Raw genomic sequence first — 25,228 nt, 5'->3', positions numbered from 1 at the left:
TGCAATAGACCTATTCCTTTCAGAAGCACATGAATGCATATTCCACCGGAGAAATCCTGAACACAAATAGCAAACCTTATTATAAACATGAAATCTGCACATAGGACAACTTAACTAAAACTGGATTTTTGCTGTTATCACCCCTAACCATTAACTCCTCTACTATCACAGAGAACCTTTTCTCTGAGAATCATAATGACATCAACAGCAGAGATAAACCCCTCTCTTTTATGATTCATGGCACATATATGTTTATAGTTAACTATATAACCATATAATGAAAACATTAGGTTCTGTACATAGTGTCCTTTCATTATCTATATTTCAACAGCTGGAATTTCTGAATAAGGATTGAAGCTTAAATATATAAACCATTACTAACAGTGAAGGTAGACAAAATTTGGATTTCAGTGCAACTCGGAGGAGTTTCTAAGTGGATCTCATCAGTTTTGACACAAAGCAGGATGTGCATCTCATAAACGCTTGCAGATGCATGAAACTGTCTGAAAAGTCACTGTAAAATGTAAGCAACGACTCCTTCCAAGAGAGATTTTCCACCTTCACCTTTTAGGACAGCGTACCAAATCTTCCATGGCTGCAATAAGTTATTCCTAGCGCTGGGGCATGTAACTGAAGATCAGGTGTTAGATGTGTCAGCTTCCACAGGATGCTAATTTAAATGAAATAAGCGTTACACATTAATAATCAGCTTTGAAGGCTAATACTATAATTCTAACCCTTCTTGCTGTTTGTGACATTGGAATCCTTTGAGAAATGTCAGAAGTAAACTGACAGTTTCCTCACAGATTATAAACACAGCAATTCAACATTGCCATTTATTTTACGGGTCCTTTTCAGTGGTTAGGGTGAAAGTCACGCAAAGAGACATATGGGGGACTGGGAGTGGAATTACTAATTTATACATGTAGTTTGGGAAAAAAAATGGTGCTCTGGGTTTGATTTATGATGCCTATGGCTCAGGAAACCTAATACACTTTCAACTATTATTAAAATAATCATGTAGTTTAAAAAGAAAAAGAAGATATTTCCAAGGGCAGCAACCATTTTACCATTAACTCGATGTGAATTGATAATTTTAGACAATGAAGAAGAATGTAGGTTATAAATAATACTGAAGAAAAAGGTCAATCAGAGCCATTAAAATTTAAAGTCTGCATTTAACTTTTGTTGCAGAAAATTGCTTTTTCTCATGCCAAGTGCTGCTTTGCTATGGTTCAAGAAAGCATTTGTGCATGCGATTAATTTAAAACATATGCTTACTTCTACTCCTATTCAGCAAAGCACCTATGCCTATTCTCAGCTATGTCCATGTCTTCTCACTAAATCAGGGACTTAAAATTATAGGGGCTTTGGTTGTTTTTTCCTATGAAATTATTTTTAAGATAAAAAATATTTTTATTTTCTGTAAAGGGATATTTTTTAACTTTCATTTTTTAATGTTTTACAGGTAAATAAAAGAAGTAAAACATATCATATTGGCATTTTTAAAAGAAATTTAAACCACTTCAGAATCTTTAATTACATAGTTAACTATGTATGTATATTCTTGAACAGTACAGCTAAGGTCTACTGTTCAGCACAACTGTGTCTTTTTTCTTTTCTTTTTTTTTCTTTTTAAGAAGTCCAGGTAATTTATATTGGGGGCTAGTAACTCAGAGTGTTATGACTGGGCAGACTTTTGTGAATATGGTTCTTAACACTGGGTATATTCACTATTGCTCTAACTCACTGGGTAAAATTTAGTCTTATAGTTATGTTTTCATAATTCTATAGACATAAAGTAAGAATAAAATTATACGCAAGAGCTATTTCTGTTTTACATATTAGTGGTCATGTATTTTGAAACATTTTTAAAGAGCACAATGACGAACCTTAAGAATGTTCACCTGCAAAGTCCATTGAAAGGGGGAAATGTAAAACAGGATGCAACGCTTGTGAGGAACTATGAATTTTTTTTGAAAGTATGAAAAAAGCCATGTGATGCAAGTGTGATGCAATTCATTCTATTTTTTCTGTTCAAATAATTCCTAAAGCATCAAAGAAGAAAGTGTCAACAGCAAAGACTGACTCTGTTTAGTCATGGTACCTTGCTTGAGAAGGAAGAAAGACTTCTGGGAAGAGACGGATCACATTGACCCTGAGAGAGAAGAACGTCGTAATGAACCAGCTGACCAACCAAGACACCTGATAGAGTGGGGTATTCCCTAGGCTCATCAGACTTGGGGACTGAAGCCCAGGGTGAGAGGGAGAGCTTCAAATGGAGGAGGTTTGCAAGGGCTGCCAAGGGGATTTTCGCATTCCTACTCAGCAGACCATGTGTTCAGATTTCCTCACGTGTCTGTACACGGATGCACAAGAGCATCAGGGCTGCTTTCACTTACAAAGGGTTAACTTTCGGTTGCAGGGCTATATCCTCTCACAAAACACTTACATTTTAAAGTCCATTGCAATTTTTCATTTGTTTTCAATGAGAATTACACCAAGACCCTTGTCCCCCAACAGGGGATATTACTTGGATTTACTAGTTCCACATGCTCAATTTATTTTCTTCTAAACATCATTGTAAAAACAAAGCAACAAGACAATAATGCAAGTCGTGGGAAAGACTGTGATTTAAAAACTTCATCAAGTTAGGCACCCAACGGGAATGTAACCTTACAGCTTCATTGACAGTCTTTAGTGCCATAGGAATTAATGTAATTTATGAAATCTCCAAGACAGTAACAGACTTTGGTCTATAGAAAAGACTATTTTAAAACATTTAATATAGCAGGTGTGCAGTTCCTACTCAAAGAAAGCATTTGTTGCCCATATGTATGTTCTGATTTATTCATATAATTTTTAAGGCTGGTTTAATCTTAACATTGCACCTCCAAAAACTTAGCAATTTGCATATCCATATGCACTCATGCACACTCACACAACCTAAGGAACCATAGAACTTCTTACAATGTGAGTTGGTTAAAACAAAGCAAGTGTAGGCTTTGTAGAGCATTTTGTCACTGGATTTGTTTTCTGATGTGAGAAATTAAATATTGAGTGAATCCAGAGAGATTTTGTGACCCCAATAGACAATGAAGTGTAATTCACATAATACACCTCTTCTTTGTTTTCATTATATCTCTTGTGCTTGAATGTTTTTAGTATAAATCCACGTGACACTTTTTGCAAATATTCTTTCTTTCTGTATATTATCAAAATATTTTTTTCACTTTTTTTTCTTGTATACTCACTTATCCTTACATTCTTATTTTGACACAGAGAGACATGGTGAATATACTATGCAGAGGCTTCTTTTAGGAAGGATGAACCTTGACTTCACCATTAAAAAAAAAATCTGAAAAATCACAGAACATGTCTGTAAATCAACACAAATTATAATTCAAATATAAGGCTTCAAAATGAACTCTCAACTCCATGACCTTTCTTAATCTGTACATTTGCCTCATCAACAAGGCACGTGGTAAAAATGATATACTGTAAAATATTTATTCCTTATATAACAACAGAAAATAAAATACTGCGTCAGGCCTGAACAGACCTTTCATATCACATAGCCTTTGGTATTTAAGTAGACAAAATTTAGCATATAAAAAAAATTGTATAAGCAGTATAAACACTCTGATAATTATAATCCTGGGTATTACATAGCCTGTTTGGTACAAATCAGTATTAAAAATGAACAATTGTTCAGATAGAACGAAATACTAGAACATGTTTTCAGACACTTCTAAAACTTTTAATTAGAAAACCAAAGACAACCACCTCATTTAAGAAACTCAAATTCTAAAAAAAAAAGAAAATGAATCAATACTTCCCATAAAAATCCTAAGCCCCATGGAGTTCATCTAAAAGACCCCATTCTTCAAATACTTTAATATGCTACCCTTTAAACCTACTGGCCTATTTACATGAGCGTACCAGCACAGGCATGCGGATATGTTGGTGAGTAACACTGGAATGCTCCAGCAGTAAAATATATATATATATATTTTCAAAATGTAATAGCTTATAAAAAAATCAAAGTACTAATTTTCAAAACGGATCTAAGCACTGGTAAAACATTGCTCTGTCTACAGCCAGAGGATTACCAGTATTGAAAATTACAGTCTCCATGTCCATTCAATTTTATTTTCTCAGCCCAAAGGGGGATTCAACATTAGGAGCAGAATCCTCAAAGAACTAGCTCAAATAGTCAGTTCTCCACTATTTGACATAATTAAGATTATTTGGGGGGTAGTATTTCTTTTGAGGATCTGTTTTCAATCCTCTTTACTATTCAGTGACATACTGAAAAGATCAATCGTCCTTTGGGATGAGAGTGCATAAAATATTATGAACATTAAATCCTCCCTGCAAATTCAGATGTATTTTTCAGGTCTATGCATTTTATTCCACAGTTAAACGACTAAGACATATTGGGCTCCAATGTAAAAACATGTTTAAAATCTGGAGCTGTGTCAGACTGCTGTCTGGGTTTGCTAAAGGATTAGCAAATTGTGACTTCTGTCAAAATATCTAGCCTAAAGTGACAGAAATAATATATTTCCCTGATTTAATGCATGTGAAATATGCTGGCAATAGTAACAGCTGCATATAGAAATCACAGGCATTCATCCTTAGGAGTTCAGAGTTATCAAGCAAAGGTGATTGAACTGATCAGGATTTTAGGAGACACACCTTTGCATGACCTTAGCTGGACAAAAAACTTGTTAAGGTCCTATGGCATAGAAAACTATTAACAATATAAATTATGATTATATTGTACAAGTATGATGGTTAGTATGTATGAAAGTTCAATGGACTGAATACAGGATCTCTACAATTATAGGGTTTAAATTGTTGTGCATGGAGATATAGTCTAATACCCAGGTGAAAGAGTAGCTACAGATAGTACAAAAGTAGTACAAAAAAGTGGAAGATTTTTTGTGGGGAATTGCACTCTCTTTACATAGAGGTGAGTATTGATAGCCAAGGGCAGCCTGCATCCTTGATTTTGGCAGGCTAAACTTGTCTTGAGGTTGTGAGGCTCCCACCAGAGTGAATCCCAGATAAAACTCCTCTCACTCAATGGCTGCTATCATAATGTTCAGGGATGAAAGAAAAAGGGATCACGGAAAAAAAGGAAGGATAATTCTCTATAGTCTGGTTTATAATCTAGGCTTTGTTGGTGGATGGAGCAATAGATGCATTTGGCGCAAAGACAAAAGACACATGAGATAGATTGAGAATGGGTTTCAGAAAAAAAGGAGATATCTTGGGGGAGTGGTCTCTGTCCCTATGGAGTGATGCCTAGGTAGTCAACAGCCTTCTGCGATGCTTCAACAGGGCATGCCGGTGTGGGACGTTCTAGAAAAAAGGGCAGGGAAGTAGACCCACTGCCAGTGGAGCCTCTGGCTGTTTCCTCTTGATGATATGTTGGAAATGTAAGAAATACTTCTTTTTAGTTCACTTTTTAATCTGAAATCATTTGGTTAGATTTCAGTCAAATAGAAAATTATTAGTCACAAATTAGAACAATAGAGCATTAGAGGGGCATTTTGTAAACCTGCAAAAAATATTAACCAAAACTTGTCATCCTTCAGTATTTTGGCATTTTTAATTACGATGAGTAATACCTTATTGTGTAGTACCTTTACTCCTCGAACAGTCCCATAGACTTCACCAGGCGTCCTCACTTAGGAAAGAACCTTCCATCATAAATGAAAGTGGCAGATCTAACCACTGGTATGATGAGAACTGGAATGTTTTACCTACTGCCTCAAATGACCACACAGGTGGAATATTTCTTTCTCTTTGGGATAATAGCATTATTCCTCCCTATTGATTCATTCTCTGCTGACCATCTGTCTTTTATCTTGCAAAGGGCAGGTCTAATACAGTGGAAAATTCACTTCATATGGCTGATCAATTCATAATCTGTACCAATCAGCCAAATTGACCTTAAACTTCAAGTACGGCCATCCTTATATAGTATACTAAAGTAATTAATGTCATTCACCCCATTTTATGTATGGAGGGACCTGTCAGACAAACCTGTTGTCTGTTTCGATGTATAAAACTGACTGATAGGCACAACTGTGCTGATACAGAATACTCAGTTTTCTCCAAGACATTTGAATTAGTACATAGCTATTTGATGAAACATTGTACACTGTGAGTTATTAAGGTAAAAATAAACTGCTGAAATATATCATGGTATAGTTGATACTGGGTATGCATCAGTGAACCCTCCTTTACTGAAAGATTTCCTAAGTTTTGTTCTTGATAGAATAGATAGCTTTTTAACTTACCAGTGATTTAAATAATCATCTGACTTCTTTCCAATTAATGTTTACAAATGACACAAAAGGACTGTTGATGAATAATAATGAAGCGAATAGGTTAATAAATGGTCTGGATGCATTCAGGTTGTGGAATGCTCTGAATACCAAGTTAATGGTCAGAAGCTAACATGGTAGATTTTAATACAACCATACCCAAAGTGGGATATCTTGAAATGAGAAGCATGGTTTATATCTAAAGTGCACGAAAATGCTCTAGAAGGCAGAGATTCAGACTGATGTTCACTTGAACTACCAAATACTTGACTAAGGTACCTCACTTAGTGCCTCAGCTAAGTGTAAAGTTAAATGGGATAACTTTGGGCTTCAGAGAAGAACTTTGGTCAAGAGACAAAATACTACAATAACAGTGTGATGCCGTGCCAAGAACAGCTAATGTGCTCTTGAATCCTTGAAAAGAAGAATATCAAAGAGGGGCAGTAAAGGGACTTTGCCTATATACACAGCATAGAATAGTTTGTCTGATTCTAGTGTCTACACTTCCAGAACACGTGAAAATACTGCAGAGAGTTCACAGGAAGGCCACAAATATTATTGAGGAATCCTTGTGGTAGGAGATTTAAGGAGCTATATTTATTCAGCTTATCAAAAAAAAGTGAAGAGGTGACTTGATCTTTGTATATAGGTACTTACATATGAAAAAGATGTGGAAAAGATAGTGGGAGACTTTTCAACTTTGCTATCAAAGGTATATCAAGGTTAAATGGCAGGAAGTTGAAGTTAGATAAATTTAACCTTGAGTAAGTGGCAATTTCCTAACACTGAAAGTTATTAAATATTGGGACAGCTTACCACAGAAATAGTGGAGTCGCCATTATCTGGAGTCTTTGAAATAACAATATATATTTCCCTGAATATGTTTTAGTTCAATATCTGGGAGAAATTATCAATGCAGCAGTATGAGTGACAGCATATAATGTTCCAGTGATCCCTTCTGGCCTTTCTTTCTATATATGCAATTGCCGTTCACTCCTTTCTTTACAAAGCATGGGAGGAACAGAACTGCCCTTATCTCTTTACCCTTACTGAGTGCCACATATCCAACTGTTCATTAAGATAATTATTGTAACCAAATCTCATGCTTCAGGTTCTCACATAACCAGGAGCGCTGGTTAGGAAGGAAGTGTTTTCCCTGTGTCACAAGTGGATATGTTTATCTTTTTTTCTGAAGGATCAGAGATTAGCCACTTTTGGAGATAGGGCTGTACTTTGAGTTGGTGCAGAAAATCTTTTCCATGTGTTACTTGGCTAGTACTTGCTCAGTTTCCTGGGCTGACATAGAAATACTTCCTCAGGTTAGACTGCTGGGGTCTTGGGCCTTCCCGCTCGCTCCCCCCGTACCCCATCACAACACTTGCAGTTTGCTATGAGCGTAGCAGTAATGCTCACCTAATTAATTTCCTGCCTGTTATGGCCTTAGGTGGCATTTTAATCTCTCTTGAAAGGTACAAATATTTTAGCCTCCACAGTCTGAAATGCTTTAATCTAACAGAAATTTGGGGCTTTAGGATGCTTTGGTACAACTTAACAGTCTGTGAAGTGGCCAGTCAGACTAGATGATGTAATGATCCCTTCTAGTCTTAAATTCTGTGAAATTATGACACTTATCCAGCATCATTTTACATACATGAACTCTTGACACTACTTTAAAGATCACCTAGGTTAATGACTAGTTTCACATGAACTATAGATAGGGAAGCCTGCAATAAATAAGCAATTTCATAGCATTTAGCATTGCATATTCAATTCCATAAATGGATTGACTTGATAAACACGCTAAGATTTAGTTGATGAAATTCTAAATAGTGGCTGTAAAGGGATATACTGTGTCTCTGAGCAAATATTTCCAGCATAAGAATTTGTCACACATTTTATCTAATGAAGGAGTGACCAACATTCACTTCTGTTTGATCAGTGAAACCAGATGTTCCTCCTCCTTAATCCTCTGCAAACTGAGAGCGGAGATGAGGTAATAGAAAAAAGAATGGAGAGGGAATAACTGGGCAGATCATTGTTCGTTTTGATTATAAAAAGATATGTCAGAAATAATATCCTAGAATAATAGAAATAAATATGTATACCATTCTGTTTCTTAAAAAGAACTAGATGCAGCTGAAAGAATGTCCAAATGCTAGTCAAGAACACAAAAATTGCATCATATGAAAATTAAACTCAGGTATGACTGGAACATTCTTTCTTAACTTCTCTTTCAGTTCATTTCAGCAAGAATTTGTCTTCTTTTTCTGGGGAAGAAAGGACAATAGCACAGGCTCATCACCAAGCTGAACATTACTTTATTTTTTGCTCCACATCTCAGAATATGTTGAAAAAGAAGTCTACCCCTGCCCTCCACATCCAATGAAAAGTTAAGGGAGACATAAATTAGAAATAACAGCAGAAATTCCAGCCTGACTGAAATTCCTGACTGAACTGTTCTCCATACAAATACACCTGCCGCCTCACTAAAGGCTGTTCCTTTGTAACAGGCTTTAAAGGCTTATAATTTGGAGTTGCTGTCCCCTGACAAGCAGAATCCTATCAGGCTAATTGAAGAGGAAATAGCTTAGTAAGTAATACATCAGACTGGAAACATCTAGGGTAGACTCCCCCAAACCACCAGAGCACATTGTGGAAAGGATGACTTAGCCCTTCAGCCTCCTGGGGTGGAGAAATGCAGCTGTATGCAGTTTACTGAGTTAGATGAGGCATCTGAAATGGTATTCTGCCAGCTCAGTGTAGACTTTACAGATTTACAACATATTCTGGAAGAAAAATTTGTAATGCACTGTTCTTTTCCACAGCTTCCATTCTCTTACAGGTTTTGTCATGCAGAGATGCTCTCTTCTCCAAAACTCAGCTGTGTCTTGTTGTCACTACATAGTTTGTTAAAAAATAGGATATAATTTGTTTTCTTTCTGAATTTACTTTATCTGTATTTGGTGGAACTCCTATCTGGATTTATTAAAGCTGCTTCTTGGGGTGGCACTTTGGACCATTGGAAGGCCTCCTAATTCCACTGAAACAAATTGGTCTGGTGAGTAGATAACTCATTAAGATTAAAAAAAAAAACAAAAAAAAACCCAGTGGTTTGACTGTGGGTAGCTCCCCTGATTTGTCTAAGGTTTATTATAAATCACCTAAGGTATTTTGAGCTATATAGAACAGTATAGGAATGCTGATTGCTAGCAACTAGTGGTGAAAAAATAAAGACCGATACAGAAATTACTTATTTCAGTATTTTTCTACTAACAAAACTGGGAAATCTGTGCAAATGCAAAAGGAAGAGACTGAATGCAGACTCTTTATTTTCTTCTTTCCTTTTTTTTTTTTTTTTTTTTCTGGTGACCTCATTAGCAACAGTCGTGACAACTGCTGTTGGCAGTTGCAACAGCATTTGATAAGAAAGGATACAGGATAAATTTTTCCCCACTTTCCTTCATTTTCTTTATTTGATTTGAAAACTTCTCTCAGATTTGTTCCCAGAGAGCACTTAAGAAGGCTTCAATTCTTGGAATTCATGGAAGATTTAGGTTGGAGGATCTCTGACTTGCTTTCTTCATTAACAGAATGTTGTTTTTAATGAAGCGAGATCCCTTTCTTTTCTGGATGATAGTCAAATACACACTGGAGGCACCCAACCTTTTCTGACCTGCATGGCCTTTTTGACATTTGGAAGCATTTCATGAAGTCAGTGGTAATTAACCCACTTACTAGTGGGCAATTAATTTGCTTGTATTTTGTCGGACAAGATTTTGTATTAACCTCTTTTGCAAACCGCAACTTAGTTGTTATATCTGCAAAGTCAGCACTCTTCTTTTTACCAATTTGCAATTTATTTCTAAATGGCAGTAAAACACAGGGTAATTAGTTGAAATGTTTATATCTGGGAAAGCAACATTCATCAGAGCCAAAATAATTAGAAAGGGAGAAAAAGATAAAAAAAGCTTCATGTTGCTATCTGTGACTATAATTACACGTTTTTAGAAAGGTAGCATAGTAACTAAGCAGAACAGCCCAGAATTTCAAAGCTATATCAATTAAACCAATATTATAAAAAAATTTCTACATTCATCTGCTTATATTTAGTTTTTGAAATGGGTGTATAGTTTGTCAAAGAATTTATAAATAATTTGATTAAGAAAAAAGTATTTGGTTTTACTCTGGTAGTACAACCCAAGCTTGAGGCAGAATCCAATAAATCCAATATATATTGCTCAATATGATCAATATGTTCAAATATAATTATTTATATTAAGTCCAAAGAAATAGTATCATGATATTTTTTATAAACCATGAAAAGCTTTAATGAAAGAAACATTTAAACATAGGTAATGTATCATGGTACAATTTCATTGTGAAAGATTTCAAAGCATCTTTCAATTGTTACATAATAAGTTAGATTAATATTTTTTTAGACAGATTGATGATTTGGGGAATGTACATTTTTACTGTGTGTTTTGAGCAGCTTAAAGTCTGTAATTTTCCATAAGTTCCAATGAGTAATGCTCTGCCAGTTAGGCAACCAAATTCTGCCTGTTTTTTCAGACTGAAATCTCCTTTTGGCTTCAGTCGTTGTTGACAGAGCTCAATGTTCTGTAAGACACAGCTCACACCTATTTTTGATGGGAAAGGATGAATTTGTAGCTGTTTGAGAGTATAAAGCAGACATTAACCAGAAGGCAGAATGCTTCTCTTTATAAAAGCATTGCCTTTTTACTGAAATACTCAGTCAGGATACAGCATCCCATACAGTATGGATATGATTGTGAACATGGCTTTGGGATATTATCCCAAATTATTTAAATCCCAATTATTTAAATGAAGGACTGTAATGTTCCATTTTCTTACCTAATGGCTTTTAAACTTTCGTTATAAGCCAATGAGACACATTTTCCTGCAACACAGGACTAGAGAACCCCAAGAGTAAGAGTCTCAACCTCACATTTTCTTCCACCAAATTGTTTCTCTTTGACCTGTTCAGTAAATTGCAATGGCTAAGGTTGTAGAAAATATAGTCCTGTTATTCTGTCATGTTCTTAATCTCCTATATTCTTAATTTGTATTAAAATACATATTATAATCTAAAAGCCCTACAGTTTTTACTCAGAGGGTTAAATCTTCTTTTGGCTCAAGAAATACTGCTGAAAATATATGCTTAAGGTTCCTGAGCACAAAGCAAGTATTTCCCTTGTAATGATAGTGCTGATACATAGTTCCGTATGGAAGAGTGAATCTAGCTTTATATTCTTCATTTGCTATGTATCTGGATACACAAAAGTCTGCTATAATGACTCTCCTCTTTCCTCCCACCTTCCATTATTCCAAATAGATATATAAGCTTCAAATGCATCTTGTGCTATTTAAAGCGATTCCATTCAGAAGCTGCTTAGTTTTTAAATCAAAATTAGATTTTACTTGTACTGAAGTTCAATATATTTAGTAAAAATATCAACAGTCTCAAAAAATGTTCCTTTCACCCAGTAACTACACATTATAAACCAGCATTCACCCTTCAGATAAAAAGTCTGGGGTTTACTATTTTTTTTTTAAGAAACATGTTTTGGTTCCTGTTTATAAATAGGATTACCTCATGATATATATTTTTTAAGATTGTTATTGGCATTTGCTGTATTTATCTCCTATTTGTCTGTTTGTGCTGCTATTTTATTCTACTTCAGATATTTATGTAGAGGCACCTCCTCTGCTTGTACTGTCTCCACCTCAAATTATAATTCTCTTAATCACATTTTTCGGTTTATTGACAACACCTTAGAAGCTGTGGAGCACATTATCAAGATAGATGTGAGGAACTGTGATCTGAGCTGGGAAGAAAAGAGAAGTTTTTAAGAAAAAACAAACCTGCTTTCGTACAACTGTCCTTAGCAATAAAAATGAATTCAGAAAAATGCAAGGAATATGATGCTATCATTGGGCTCCAGCTGAGTCTGGCTGTGAGCCAGCTGTGCTGTGTAAGGATCTCTGTATTCCCTGATTAGGCTGTTTCCATGTCTAGGCCTTATGAGTTTGGGGAGCAGCTGTCAATCGTTCGTTACTCTCTCTTCTGTGAAAGTCAGAAAGTGAGCAAGCGGCAAGAGAGTTGAGCTGGAGGAAACTAGTGGAAAATGATCAGCAGTCGTTGGTTCAGGATGTTCTTCTAAGGAGAAAGCAACAGCCAGCAGCTGAACTGCAGTTTTGGGTTCTGGTCCTTCCACTTCCTGCAGTTACATGGTGTCCTTATCAGTCAACGAAAACAACATTGCAATTTGCCCACTCTATCACATACCATATGTTATTTTTAACCTTCCATACATATGGCACCTGTCTTTTTTTAATCCTGATGGTCAGCTTTTCACATACTGGAAACGAGTACAGCTACTTTTTGCTGTAGCAAATGTATTTCCTGTTGGTCTATGCAAACAGCAAAGTGGTATTTTTCCCATGACTTCAGTGTGGGTAAAATTTTAGAACTTCAGTTTGACAAGGGAGAGTAATAAACAAAAAAGAAGGGAAGGAAGGACAGTGATACATAAGAGGAAGATCATGGGCCACACTCTATCTTACACACAAATCTTGCTTTTCAGTTTTTGTTTGCTTGGATTCTATTTTTATCAGCCTGTTGCTTATACTTTCTTAAATAGTGTTCCTAAATATACAGACATTGCTTCCTTTAGACTGTACCAGGACGCCTGACAGGAGGTTCATGGAAGGAGCAATGAAGACATGAAAATTTGCCTTCTTTTAAAATTATTGCTTGTTATGTAGTTCCTTCCTCAATTTTAGCAGACGGTGTCTTTGTGCAATTCAAATAATTTCAAGTAGTGTCGTGCTGAGGTCTTAATTTCTGAGGTGCTTCTGACTTTCATGGCTGAGGAAGGTGCACAGCATGGACTGGACCTTGGAGCGTGACAGACCAAACTAGAACCACATGACCAGAAACAAAGGAATGCCTCTTTCCTCAGAAAGGCTTGTTCAAAAAACATTTATTATAGCAAATGCCTTCATTGACTTATATGAGTACACTTTACAAAACTTTATATCTTCCATTCATATTTATCTGAGCTGAGTGCTTATTTTAAATCAGCTCCGGTCTCTTGTCCTCCGTTTTCCTATTTTTCCCAACCAATATACCCCCATAAGTAATACTGTAGGTATAGGCTGGGTCTGAACTGTTGCTTTAACTCACTAGGTACAAAACTGTCAGTGAAATACTGAGCATAGCAATTAAAAATTAAAAGACAGAGTAAAACCAGTCTGGCTAGGAGAACTTAAACTGAAAATCTGAGAAATAGAATTAAGGGAAGCACATTTTTTAAAGGAATAAACTGAGTAAGTCTGTTATGGAATTTATGGAGAGGAAAAAATATACATATATATGCATACATATAGATGTCCTCTTTGTAGTCACATGCTTAATTAAAACCACACTCAAAAGTAAGGACAAAACTTTGTCCAAAGTACAACAATACATATTTGTATCATTTCTTTCACATATGGAAATATCCCAGATCTTAATGTTGCACAACATAAGTAGAAAGTAAGCTTCAAGTTTTTAGGAAATAGGAGAGTTTTTCCAGTTTATCCAAGTTTCAGCTGCAAAAAACATTAAATACTACGCATTTCTCTTTTTTTGTGTTTTCATTACTTCTACAAAAATCAACTGACTATTTATTATGTAGCTTAAACTTTTGGCAAATGTTCTGAAATATGTGGAAATGGAAAGAAAAGCACTTGTAACTTCATTTATTTTGAAGCTCTGCTTTTTCTCATGTTCATCCGTACATCAGCATGGCTGGTCTTTATGCTTCACTCTGTATGTATTGTATAAATAATATATACAATATTAAACCCACCTCTAACGTGGACCGATATAATTACAATCTGACCCAAATTTTAAGAGGCTGAGGGCCCAAAGAAGCTCCATCGTTTCTCTCTTGTAATAAAATAATCAATCTCTCCGGCATTGCTAAGTATATGGTAGAGGCCCACACTGAGTGGTCAATTTTCATCTTGAACTTCTGAATCAATTTTTTCAAGTGGACTTCCAAGGCCTAAATCTTGTAATGTAATTTTTATCTTTAAACACAAATTAAACCTGATAACAGCTGAAGATATTCAGGCCCTCAAGAAGGCTTTTAGATGTAGGGAGCTCCAAAATGTACTCATAAATTCCGTGAGTATTTTAGAGTGGCAAGGAGAGTGGGATGAAGACTGAAGACTTGCATCAGTAAGCAGGACCAACTGTTCAACATTTTGGACTCCATGTAGCAGCACACAGGTTTTACACAATCGGGAGCAGGTCCAGTGCCTAAGGAAGCTTATATACTAATTTAAAGGGAGAGAATGGTGTACTTGTTAGCCTGGTTCTTTAACCCTGACCTAATATACCTGAGACTGCAAGGACTGAGATTTCTGAAAAATCCAGAAAACTTACATTTTTGCATGAGAAATATACTGACGATATAGATTGTAAGCAGCATTTACTGATCTTCTCTATAGTAGTATTTCATTCACTTGTAAGTGTTGTTAAGGAACTAACAGAGACTTGCTGAATGTGAACAAAACCAAGAAACTGATTTTAACAACAAAAATGATTAAGGTGTTCCATCTCCCAGCATACTAAAGATTTGTTTTTTATTCTGCGTACTATTACCTAAAAAAGAGATTCAGCTAAAAAACATGAATATTTAAGAATAATTTTGCTTTAAGAAGTGTTATATCAGCTCAACTAGTAATAACAGTCTAGGATGAAAAGGACTTCCATCTCCTTGTATGATTCTCCAGGATATGTCATCAGTTACTAGTAAGTTCCCCTGTTCACAGACTGAATTTTGGACCATCAGATTTCATCGAAGTATCCTTTGTTTGATTTATATAAGAGCTCTGAGCACTTGAATTTAAACACTTACTTATTTTTAACCATGGAGGACTTTCTGAAATACAGAGCAAAAGAATCATTTCTGCAAAATAGATTTCTTACCTCTGATGGATGTCCAGCTCTAATGAAAGTACAGAGTGGATCAAAAGCTCCTGTTCCACAAGCCAGAAGATGCGTTCTGTTGTATCGGTGAAGGACACGGATATAATTTGCACATTCATCCTTGTTTGAATAAAAAAATAAACAGAGGTAAATCTTAACATTTGAAAATAGATTTTTTAAAAAGAAAATATTTTAAGTGTCTTCAGATGACAGTATGCACATTGAGAATTTCTATTCTGTTAACCTAAAAAATCTTGTTTTTCCTGCTTTACGCTAGAACTAAAATCATGGATGGACACTTGTGACATGAAAAAAAGCAATTTTTAAAATCCTGATTTATCACAAGTTATTTTAGACGCTTAACTAGTTAGGAGTTATTAAGTTATAAAACACATTTTTTTGAGTTATTCTATAAATTTAAGTATTTGTTCTACTAAGTTTTATTATATGTGCTAGACATTAGACTCAGAGCATAAGATATGAACATTCAGCAAATGACTTCTCTGTCAAGTTAAATAAACTTTCTTTCAAGAAAAATAACTTTTATACTTTTCCACAAGACCTCTGCACTATTAATTTCATGTGTAATGAACAGCTAATCAATATATATATATATATATATTATTACATAGCCTCATGCTTTATCTACTCTCACTATTCAAACCCTCCTTTGAAGAAGCTATTCATTTCCCCTGGGCTGTACTCTGGGACTCATTAGTGTATTTGCAGCTTCATAAATATTACAATTATTTTTTTTTCAAACATCCCTTTGAGATGTGGGGTCATTATCCTTCCTCTGCAGAAACAGAGAGAGTGTGATAAAAGCATCCATTGATTTTGGGACTCCTGGGACTTAGTTTTCCACAGTATTAACTTTATAAAGTAATTTCTACGTTTGGAGTAAAATTTTCTTTCATTTGCATTGCTCAGCATTTCTGCAACTCAGACCCTGGGTTTTAAAGACAGTCAAACAGAATTTAATTGCAATGGGGTTAATCTCGGCTAGCTTTAGCTATCTAAAGTTTAGGCATCTACTTTACGATGCCTAATCTTAATCTAATTATTCATCTAAGATCTTTCAATAGTCAAGGAAGAGAACCAGACAGCTGCAAAAGGCAATTAATTCTACCTTAAAATAAATGTGTAAAACAGAGCAGAGGAATTTCCTTTGGAAAAAATTGCTGTCCTTCACTGAGGACAGCATAGGAAGCCTAGATGACTACTTTAGATGATGATTAGTTGTCAGACTGTTAAATTTAGATGAGAAGAATCCTGGGTCTTAATGACCAGCTGTGAAAACTCAACATCACAGAGAGGGAGAATTCAGCTCTTACAATACAGTATTCAGTTCAAAACTGAGAAATCATCTTTCTACTTTCTTCAGACCGTTGCAGGTCTTCCAAATTCTCCAACAAATGAGTAAGAATCCTATGGCAAAAGTGTCCTTTACTACATGCTTTAGTACATACTTAACCACTCAACAAGAAGATATATCATACTAACTGAAAGAAGCAGGTAACCTACACAGACAGGTAATTCTTTGTGTAATTAAATATCATGTGTATGCAAAGGAGAAGTTAACCCTGTATAATCTTAATTATAGGATTTCTTAATTCTTAATCTTTTTTTAAAAAAAAACCCTGTAACTAAAAAATCAGCTATATATCCACATTGTCTGTCATCAGGACAAAACTACTTAGATCCTGCTACTTAAATTATCAGACTAATTGAGAGAAGAAATGAGTTGAGATTAGTTGATCTTTTATAAATGGGTCAGCACTCAAAGGCAGGCATGCTCCTCTTGCCTGTGGGTTTCACAGACCTCTGTTGACTGGTATTAATGGAATGGTAATATGTAGGAATTTTATGATGTCTTGCAGCTTTTAAAGTAGATGCTTTATTGGGAACTGATGCTTTTCCTCATTCTTTCTCCCTTCCAATTATGAATTTCCTGCCTTATCCATTCTGTTCTGCCTCTCTGCTGATCTTTCTTCCACGTGCTTTCTACCCTTTTTTTTTTTTTTTTTTTTTTTTGTCTGTCTCCCCCTATGTCTCTGCAGCTCCTAATCTTTGTCTCAAAGACATCTTGGAAGAAGAGAGATCTTAGGGGTTTTTTGATGTTGTTGTTCATTGGAAAAAGTTGCACATTTTTTTCCCCATGCTTGTAATTTTTCAAAAAAATGCCTGAAATTTTCTGCAGAAAGAAAACTCCTGGATGAGGCAGATACCAAATATAGAAAATGTCATTCCAAATAGCTAGACTTTATCAAAATCGTAAATAAATGGAAGGGGGTCCTATTCTGAGAAGCATCAGGTAAGTAGGCATTGCTGCTCACCCCAGTAATAATATCCCACACACATAATAAGGAAGGAGGTCATTAAATGCATCAGGGGACTGTTAAAATAAACTGTCCTCCTACTATATTGAATAATTAACTGTTGTGGTTGTCTTTAGCAGGCTCAGTAGAAACATGAATAGATCTGTGGAATTTCATTCATCTGAAACTTCTCAGTGCTAGGGAACTAGTCATCACCTGATTTCTACTTCTGAATGATTTCCAGTTCTGATAAAATAATGGCACAAATTAAAGACTCTCACACCACAGGCTAACAGGTGTTGTTTTAGGCATATTGGATGAAAGCACAAGGGTTTCATCACTGGCTTGATCCTGATCGGAAAAGCAGGGCCCAGGTTTAAGGTGATGCATGTCTTGTTAAGATTAGGCTTTTCTAAGTGTCCCATTTAGTTTGTTACAAGCTTTCTGAAACTGTTTTTATGACTACAGTGCTTAACATTTTACTGCTACATGATGAGCTGATAATATTTGAAGAGCTTGTATTATATACAGCAAGAAGCAGAGAACGTGAAATACCTGAACACTGAGATGATTATTACACCATTTAAAGTTCTACTTAATGCCAGTTATGAAGTGAGTAATAGATGTTCTGTAAAGTAACATGAAGAGGGAAACAGCGTGGAAATAAGCAAAAAGCTTTAAAGAACACTGATAAATATATATTTTTTTTCTCTGAGATGAGCATGAAAAATAATATCCAAAACTTAGAAATGGCAAAGGGTTAATTTTAAGACATAACATCATTAAGCAATATATGTTTATAGAGACAAAAAGAACTCAAGGAGATAAGTAATAGGAATGGTTTTGATTCTAATTTAGATTCCTTTCAGGTTGAACAATTTAGTTCACTAAGTACACTAATGAAAATTATTAAGGTTTCCCAGAATTAATTAGCATTATCCATTTGCATGGGCCCACACATAATTAGATCTCATGTGATGATCAGAATAATTCCTACTGTTTTGGTGTTAAAATATTTTTAGCTTTCACAACTTTAACATCTTTTTCTTATAAATTCATTTTCTGAAGTCTTGTGATTATGTAAGGGTCCTTTGCTTTTCTTTTTGAAAATGGAGACATGTAACTTTCACAGGGCAGAATGAATGTGAAAACCATGAAAAGTTCTTTAAATATTCACATTCATCATAATACAAACTTGAAAAGTTGTAATGACAGGTTGGGTTTTAAAACATAGTGATTTTTGGCAGTCTTGTGAGCCTCAGTACCCATTTCTCTAAGGGGTTAAGGATTTATTTTCCCAGTGACCCCTCTCCCCCACAAAAATATCATAGATAAAGTATTAGAAAATATGTTCCATGATGTTGTTGCGATGGAAAGGTAATAGAGCTTTAACGTTAATAACAACCTATGTTGAGGGGTAGTATAAGATAAAGCTCAAGCATTTTAGGCTTTGGATTTAATTTAATATGAACACCAAGTTTGAATAATGCAGAAAAACATTTTTTTCTACCAAACTTACCTGGAAATCTCAAGGTCCAAAAATGGTCCAGAAAAATGCAATGAACCTTTAAGATAACCTCAGAAAGGAGGTATTCTAGAGAATGTGAATTTTAGAGAGAAATTGCAATGTACAAAAAGATTGAGCAGAGAGAGTATCCTATGTGTATGGAAAGAAAGAGAGACAGAAATGGAAAAAGGAAATTAATAAAATACCTTTTCTGTTATTATCAGAAAAAGAATTAGGAGAAAGTTCAGATGTTCAAGAATGTTCATTGCCCATTTATAAGCTGTTTTGAAAAGCAATTAAACCAATCATTTAGTGTATTCACAGTAGTTACACATGTTTAAGCTGCAACACTTAGAATTGTGTCTGTGCTTTGATCTCTCTGAAGTTCAGGGATGCCTGAATCCTTGTTTTGGATCAGCCACTGGTATAATTAAAGTATATTTGATTCGTAATTAATGATACTTACAGCATCTCTTCCTTTAATTATGCATTCTTCTGCCTGCAGAGGTGTACTAGGCCAATGGATCTGGAAAAAAACCAAAAAAACAAAAAAACAAAAAACCCACATTGAAAATCATACAACTGGGACCATGCATAGTTTAGGGTTAATCCAGCTTTTCCACTACTGTTCATGTGAAATACACATTTAGTGTATATACAGTTTTTATTGTTACAGTGTATATTACAGAGTTTAATAATTTCTTCTACATATTGGAACAGCTTTGAGGTAAAATATTCTAGTTTTATTCTTAAATATTTATAAAAGTGTAAAATAATGTAACAGGTATTGTCCCTAGAATGTAACTACTTTCTTTTGGGTAACTCAGCAAGCTTAATACTAGCGAATGGAATTGTGAAGGAGTTAATGTACTGACCATTTTATAGAAACTCAGCATGAATAGCCCTGATAAATTGTCAGTGACTTTCAACAATTTCCCATAAAATATTAATTTTGAAGCACTGATTTCCTGCTTTAAGCGACACATAAGGAAGAAGATAGTTTACAGCCAAGTTAATGAGGGTCAGCGATTAACCTCCTGGGAGTAGGATCAGCTCTTCACAGTCAATTACTGTAAGTGAAGCCAAATTGCACAAGCAGGATTCTTTTCCAGTTACTTTTCAGTTACCTACTGTATAAAATCTATGTTTCATTCCAGATGCATGATTTGTTTCGATGAAAACAATATTAAACCATGACTAAGTGAACTGGAATGATTACTTCAGTTCTTACAACTTTTAAAAGTGAAAACAAGAACATGTCGATTTTGGTGATATCAGGCTCAGCTAAAACAAAAGAATTTGGAAATTAAGAGATAGAATCAAAAAATGGAAGTCATCATTAAGAAATTTTGTCAATAGTCCAGCCAGAAATTATTTCTATCTGGAAAACATTTGTATGTGTAGGAGGTAATTTAATTATCTTAGTTTTCTTAGATTTTATCAGATTAGTTTTTTTTTATATTTAAGTCATGGGGATAAATCATAAATCCTGGAGGCCTGTTAGATAATGCTTAAAAGCAAGAGGTCTGCTGTACGCTATCATTGTCAACTTCCGCACCTGCAAGTGCTTAAGTCTCACTGGCCAAATCAAACCACCTACTTTCAGACAGCATCTAAATCCTGTATGGAATCTGAAATCACTCAGAACATTTGCTTTGGGTCTGACAGTCTCATAGCCACCTATGTAGGTCAGATGTTCCTTGCCATGGGGAGAAAACATCTCACTCTTGTCTAGGCTCTATATTGTTTCTGAGTATTCTGGGGAGGTACCTGAACTCTGCTGGAGACCTGTGAGGACACTTCTCCAACTTCCTGCTCAAAGCATTCCTGATTTATTCGGTGTAAAGCTTGGTAGTCACAGTCAGGTACTTTACTCCCTGGTGGGGGCTGGAATAGCCTTGTTTTAAACCCAAAATCGTTGACTTAGAAGTTAGGAGATGTGAGTTCGAGTATCTCCTGAGCCTCTAACAGGTTGGACCCACTGCTTCCTGTTCCCAAAGGACTGCCCTTTCTACAAGGGTAAAATGGAGTTTTTACCCGTATCAGTGGGTACCATATCAGTGGTTCAAGGTGCTATTAGGAACTGGTAAACCACAGGGAGAACAAATACAAACTCTTGACTCTGTAACCTAATATTGAATACATTGTGTGAAAGTGGCTATTTTTGTATTTGGATATTTAGTCTCAGTGCTATTAAAAACATTTTGTATGCACATTCTCCACTTAAGAGATACTAAATTAAATGCATAAACAGAATTAGGAGAGAGATTAAACCCAAAGAGGGAGGCCACTGCTCCCTCTTTTTCTGGAGGTTGTAAAGAAGTTGCATTGTAAGTAACAATAATTTGGGCCTTAGTACACACTAATGAGAAGTGGAGAATATGTGCACAAACCTCTTACAGAGGAGACAAAAGGCTTTATTTCCTGGATGAGTTACCCTAATCAAGAGGCTGATGTGCAGCGTGAGATACCCTCTGTCACTGCTGCTAGGTATCTGCTTTCCAAACTGAATCCTGCACAAATCCTTCTTCCAGCAAAGCCCCAGTCCTACGGTGGCTCAAATACATATGTTTCCTATTAGGGTGCTTCTCATGACTTATGCTATGGAAAGGTTCCTACTAAAAGTAGAGAGAAAGAAAGACATCTCTGTACCTTTTCCACAGGCTGTGCAAAAGTATAGGCATCTATCTTAGATGCCTGTAGCCAGCTACCTACCTCTAAGGCAAGCCCATGCTTGTTGCCTGAAGCAGATGGGTCTGAATTATGATTTTAGTAATATGAGCTTCCTGAAGAAGCTCTATCCAGAAATGATTTTTTAAGACTCATAACTCTCAGGAGTCTTAACATAAGTAGACACTAAAAGAGACTGAAAGTGTCTTTAAGATTCTTTTAGACTAGAGACCAAAATAGAGCCTGCACATCAGATTTTACTTTCACAGAAAATTTCAAAATTCAATTTTATATGTATTCTGGTTCTAAATATAGTACCAAGCATGTGTATAAGGAAAAAAAAATAAAAAACAAGTCCTGCAAAACATGGAAAACATTTATCTTAATGTTTTTAATGCTGAAATCTTTGTAAAGATTTCTTAGCTTGGTTTATGCAATGGAGAAGAGCTTGGTCTGTCAGTCATGATTTCAAAGAAATGGATAGTAGGTGGACATAGGCAGAACTTTATCAATGTGTACTCACCATGCTTAATTACATTTGTGTAATTATTGCAGTTTTCCTTAACTGGGAAAACATAGGATGTGTTTGCACTGCATAGAAATCCAGATACTAATCAGCTATAACAGTAGCCTTTAACCTGCAACATGTTATTTTTCCTGATGTTCGTGCTTTTACAGTTATGGCAACTGTCAGCATTAACTCCAAATTGGTCCTTTGCCAGGACTACAGTCTTTTGGCAAGCTGTCAATAATCATTCTTGGGAAATTTCTCCTGTGCATCTAGACTGGTGTAGCATCCCAGTAAGATACATGTCGCTTGGCTTCATGCTTGACCTTTTGTTTGGACATAATTACTCAAAACCTGTCACTACTGTGACAAACAGTACAAACTTGTAAATTGCAGGTTTAGTGATGTTTTTCATCTTGCATCACAATATTTTCATCTTCAAGATCTTGGTGATATAATTCTAGCACTGAACTGAAAAGATAGAAAAAGCTACTTTTGAATATACGCTTGATAAGAACACATGGAATTATAAGGCAGTGCGGCTGACAGCTACTCAGCAAATTCCGATAAAGGAAACAGTTTAATTGGCATCGGAATCCTAATTAGTGTCTCCAAACAGCTTCACTATTAAGCCACTAACCTCAAAAACCAGGATGACATGTTTCCTGAAAACTAATTTCAGGAAATGATATGAGCTTTATAGACCTTCAGGCCGGAATGGACCACTCTGTGAGCCTGTCTGAATGCCAGTAAATGACAGAGCAATTAAGTTTCATTTAACTATTCTGTCCTTGTTTTGAGTCGATAAATAGTACTTAACAAACAGTGTAGCCCATGTTTGGCTGAAGCACAACTTCTGCAAAAGCATCTAGTTATGACTGGAAGATATTATATGTATTTATCAAGAGATGGAGACCTAGCTGGCTTGTGAGAGGTAAATCCAATGGGTAATCAAACTAAAATTATGCTAAATTGTGTGCTTCTCATTTAAATTTGAATATGGGTGCATTCCTACATAATATTCAAAGGAAATGCAAGCCAGTCCTGCTTTTGATGACTTTCGTTAAGCCAGCTCTGGAGTGAAAATGTAGCTAGCTTCACCAGAGCTATGAGAGGCAGCGTACATTATCAGTGCTCTACGCTGTAGTACAGCAGAAAGCTCCTAATCTGACGCTATCTCATACTGAACCAGAAACAGATAAAGCACACTGAAATCTTCCTGCACAAGCCTATTGACTTATCTAAGAAGTCTCTTCATAGCTAGCCCTTTGCTAGCACTTTGAAGCATAAGCTAGGAAGAGTGAGTATCTGTGAGGAGTTCCTGGAGAAATAGGAAGTGCAGATTATTTTCACTTCTACAAGAAAGGAAAAATAGAACCAAAGGTCATTCTTCTCTGTGAGCTGTTATATCGGGGATGGCGAACTACTGGCAGTGGTTCAAGTTTGCTGTCAACAGAGATCTGGTCTGGCACAAATTACAATGAACTGCAATGCTTTTTAAAATAAATTTGGCACCAGACATCAAAGAAGGTTTTGTATCAGTGTGTTAGATCATTACAAGCCTTAAAGACTTTGGATCAAGTCCCAAAAATGTGCAAAGTTTGATTTCAAAGGTGGTATCAAAGGGTATGAGATCTCTGGGGATAGTGAAGGTCACATGGAGGGTACCTCCAAAGCTCTAGCTTATAGAAGACTGCAAGTATTTGTATGGCTTTAATTTTCTGTAAATATTGATATCCACACTGCGTATTCTCCATCATTCTTGCCACTGGTAGTGTTAGGGCTTTCTTCATACAGAAGCCAAAGCACAAGGGCAACTCTGCTTCAGATACTTATGGTGCAACAAAATTTCTATACCTGTGGTAGGCAGGGAGAGATACAAAGGGTACAAGAAAGGATAAAAAGTAGGCAAAGGAATTATAATTGCTCTTCACTTGATCAATGGAGAAATGATATGTTGTGTGTTTGCTTAAGATGCCATATAAAGCCTATGGCACAACTGTGGGCTAAACCCAGATCCAATGCAGGAATGACAGGAGTAATTCTATTCCTGGAGAGATTTTTGCAGTTTCATATATATCCCTTCTCTGCATGATGTGCTGGGTGCTTAGGATAATATATGCTGTTAATATTGTTAAACATAAAAATGCATAAACAACTAATCGCATAGAAAACTTATAATCTATCCTTCAGACTGTTGCTTGATTTTTCAAAGTTGAAGAGAATGGAACCTTAGGGAACAATATGGTCTATTAAATGCAGGGGGGTTTTAGAGTGCATACCTCTCATGCCTCACAAGGTGAATTTTTTGGATTTGATGGATTACTTTGGCTGTCAATAGGCCTCAATGGCAAAGATGTTGTATGTCCACCCAACCTTTTTTTTTTTTTTTTTCTTTGAGGGACCCTTAATATGCTCATTAGAACTGAATATCTGAGGAATGACTGGTTTGTTTCATAGCAGAAGAGATACATCTCTGATTTGGTTTAATTTTGTTTTTTAGAGAGCATATTCATATTCCAAATTGTGCAAAAAGGGATGGCAATGAATTAAAACTCCAACTGTTTTCTAGAACCTAGAAAATGAAAAAGTCCTATGAAATCTGCACCAAAGCTACCAACTTTACGAAACGTCTCTTTTGCATCTAGTGACTCATCCTGTTTACTGGAAAGAGAATGAAAACCAGAAACTTGCCTCCACTCTTGTACTCTCACTAGACCATAACTGGTGCCTTAGATTAACTAAGATAAAGTCTTCAGTTTGAAAGGGAAGGTCAAAGGCTAACCAACACACAGCTAAAGGCAGCTTAGTGAAGAACCCGGATAATAATGAATCAACCAGTCTCTCGATTCCTGAAACTTCACTCTAGGTATCTCAGTAATT

The 25,228-nt window shown here is 35.7% G+C and overlaps 1 protein-coding gene across 1 annotated transcript in view; it reads right to left on the bottom strand.

Annotated features, from left to right (window-relative positions):
- SEMA3E (semaphorin 3E) overlaps positions 1 to 25,228 on the bottom strand; it is a 143,138-nt gene that overhangs the window by 43,794 nt on the left and 74,116 nt on the right. Inside the window, exons 3-4 of the mRNA XM_026119366.2 lie at positions 19,634 to 19,693; positions 15,343 to 15,462 (exon numbers count right to left, since the gene is read on the bottom strand). Of these exons, the coding sequence (XP_025975151.1) occupies positions 15,343 to 15,462; positions 19,634 to 19,693 (180 nt within the window). The remainder of the gene's footprint in view (positions 1 to 15,342; positions 15,463 to 19,633; positions 19,694 to 25,228) is intronic.

The sequence above is a fragment of the Dromaius novaehollandiae genome, chromosome 1 (genome assembly GCF_036370855.1).
Source record: "Dromaius novaehollandiae isolate bDroNov1 chromosome 1, bDroNov1.hap1, whole genome shotgun sequence".
Lineage (NCBI taxonomy): Eukaryota > Metazoa > Chordata > Aves > Casuariiformes > Dromaiidae > Dromaius > Dromaius novaehollandiae.
The sequence above is the reverse complement of the archived record's forward strand: the minus strand, read 5'-3'. Positions and strand labels throughout refer to the sequence as shown.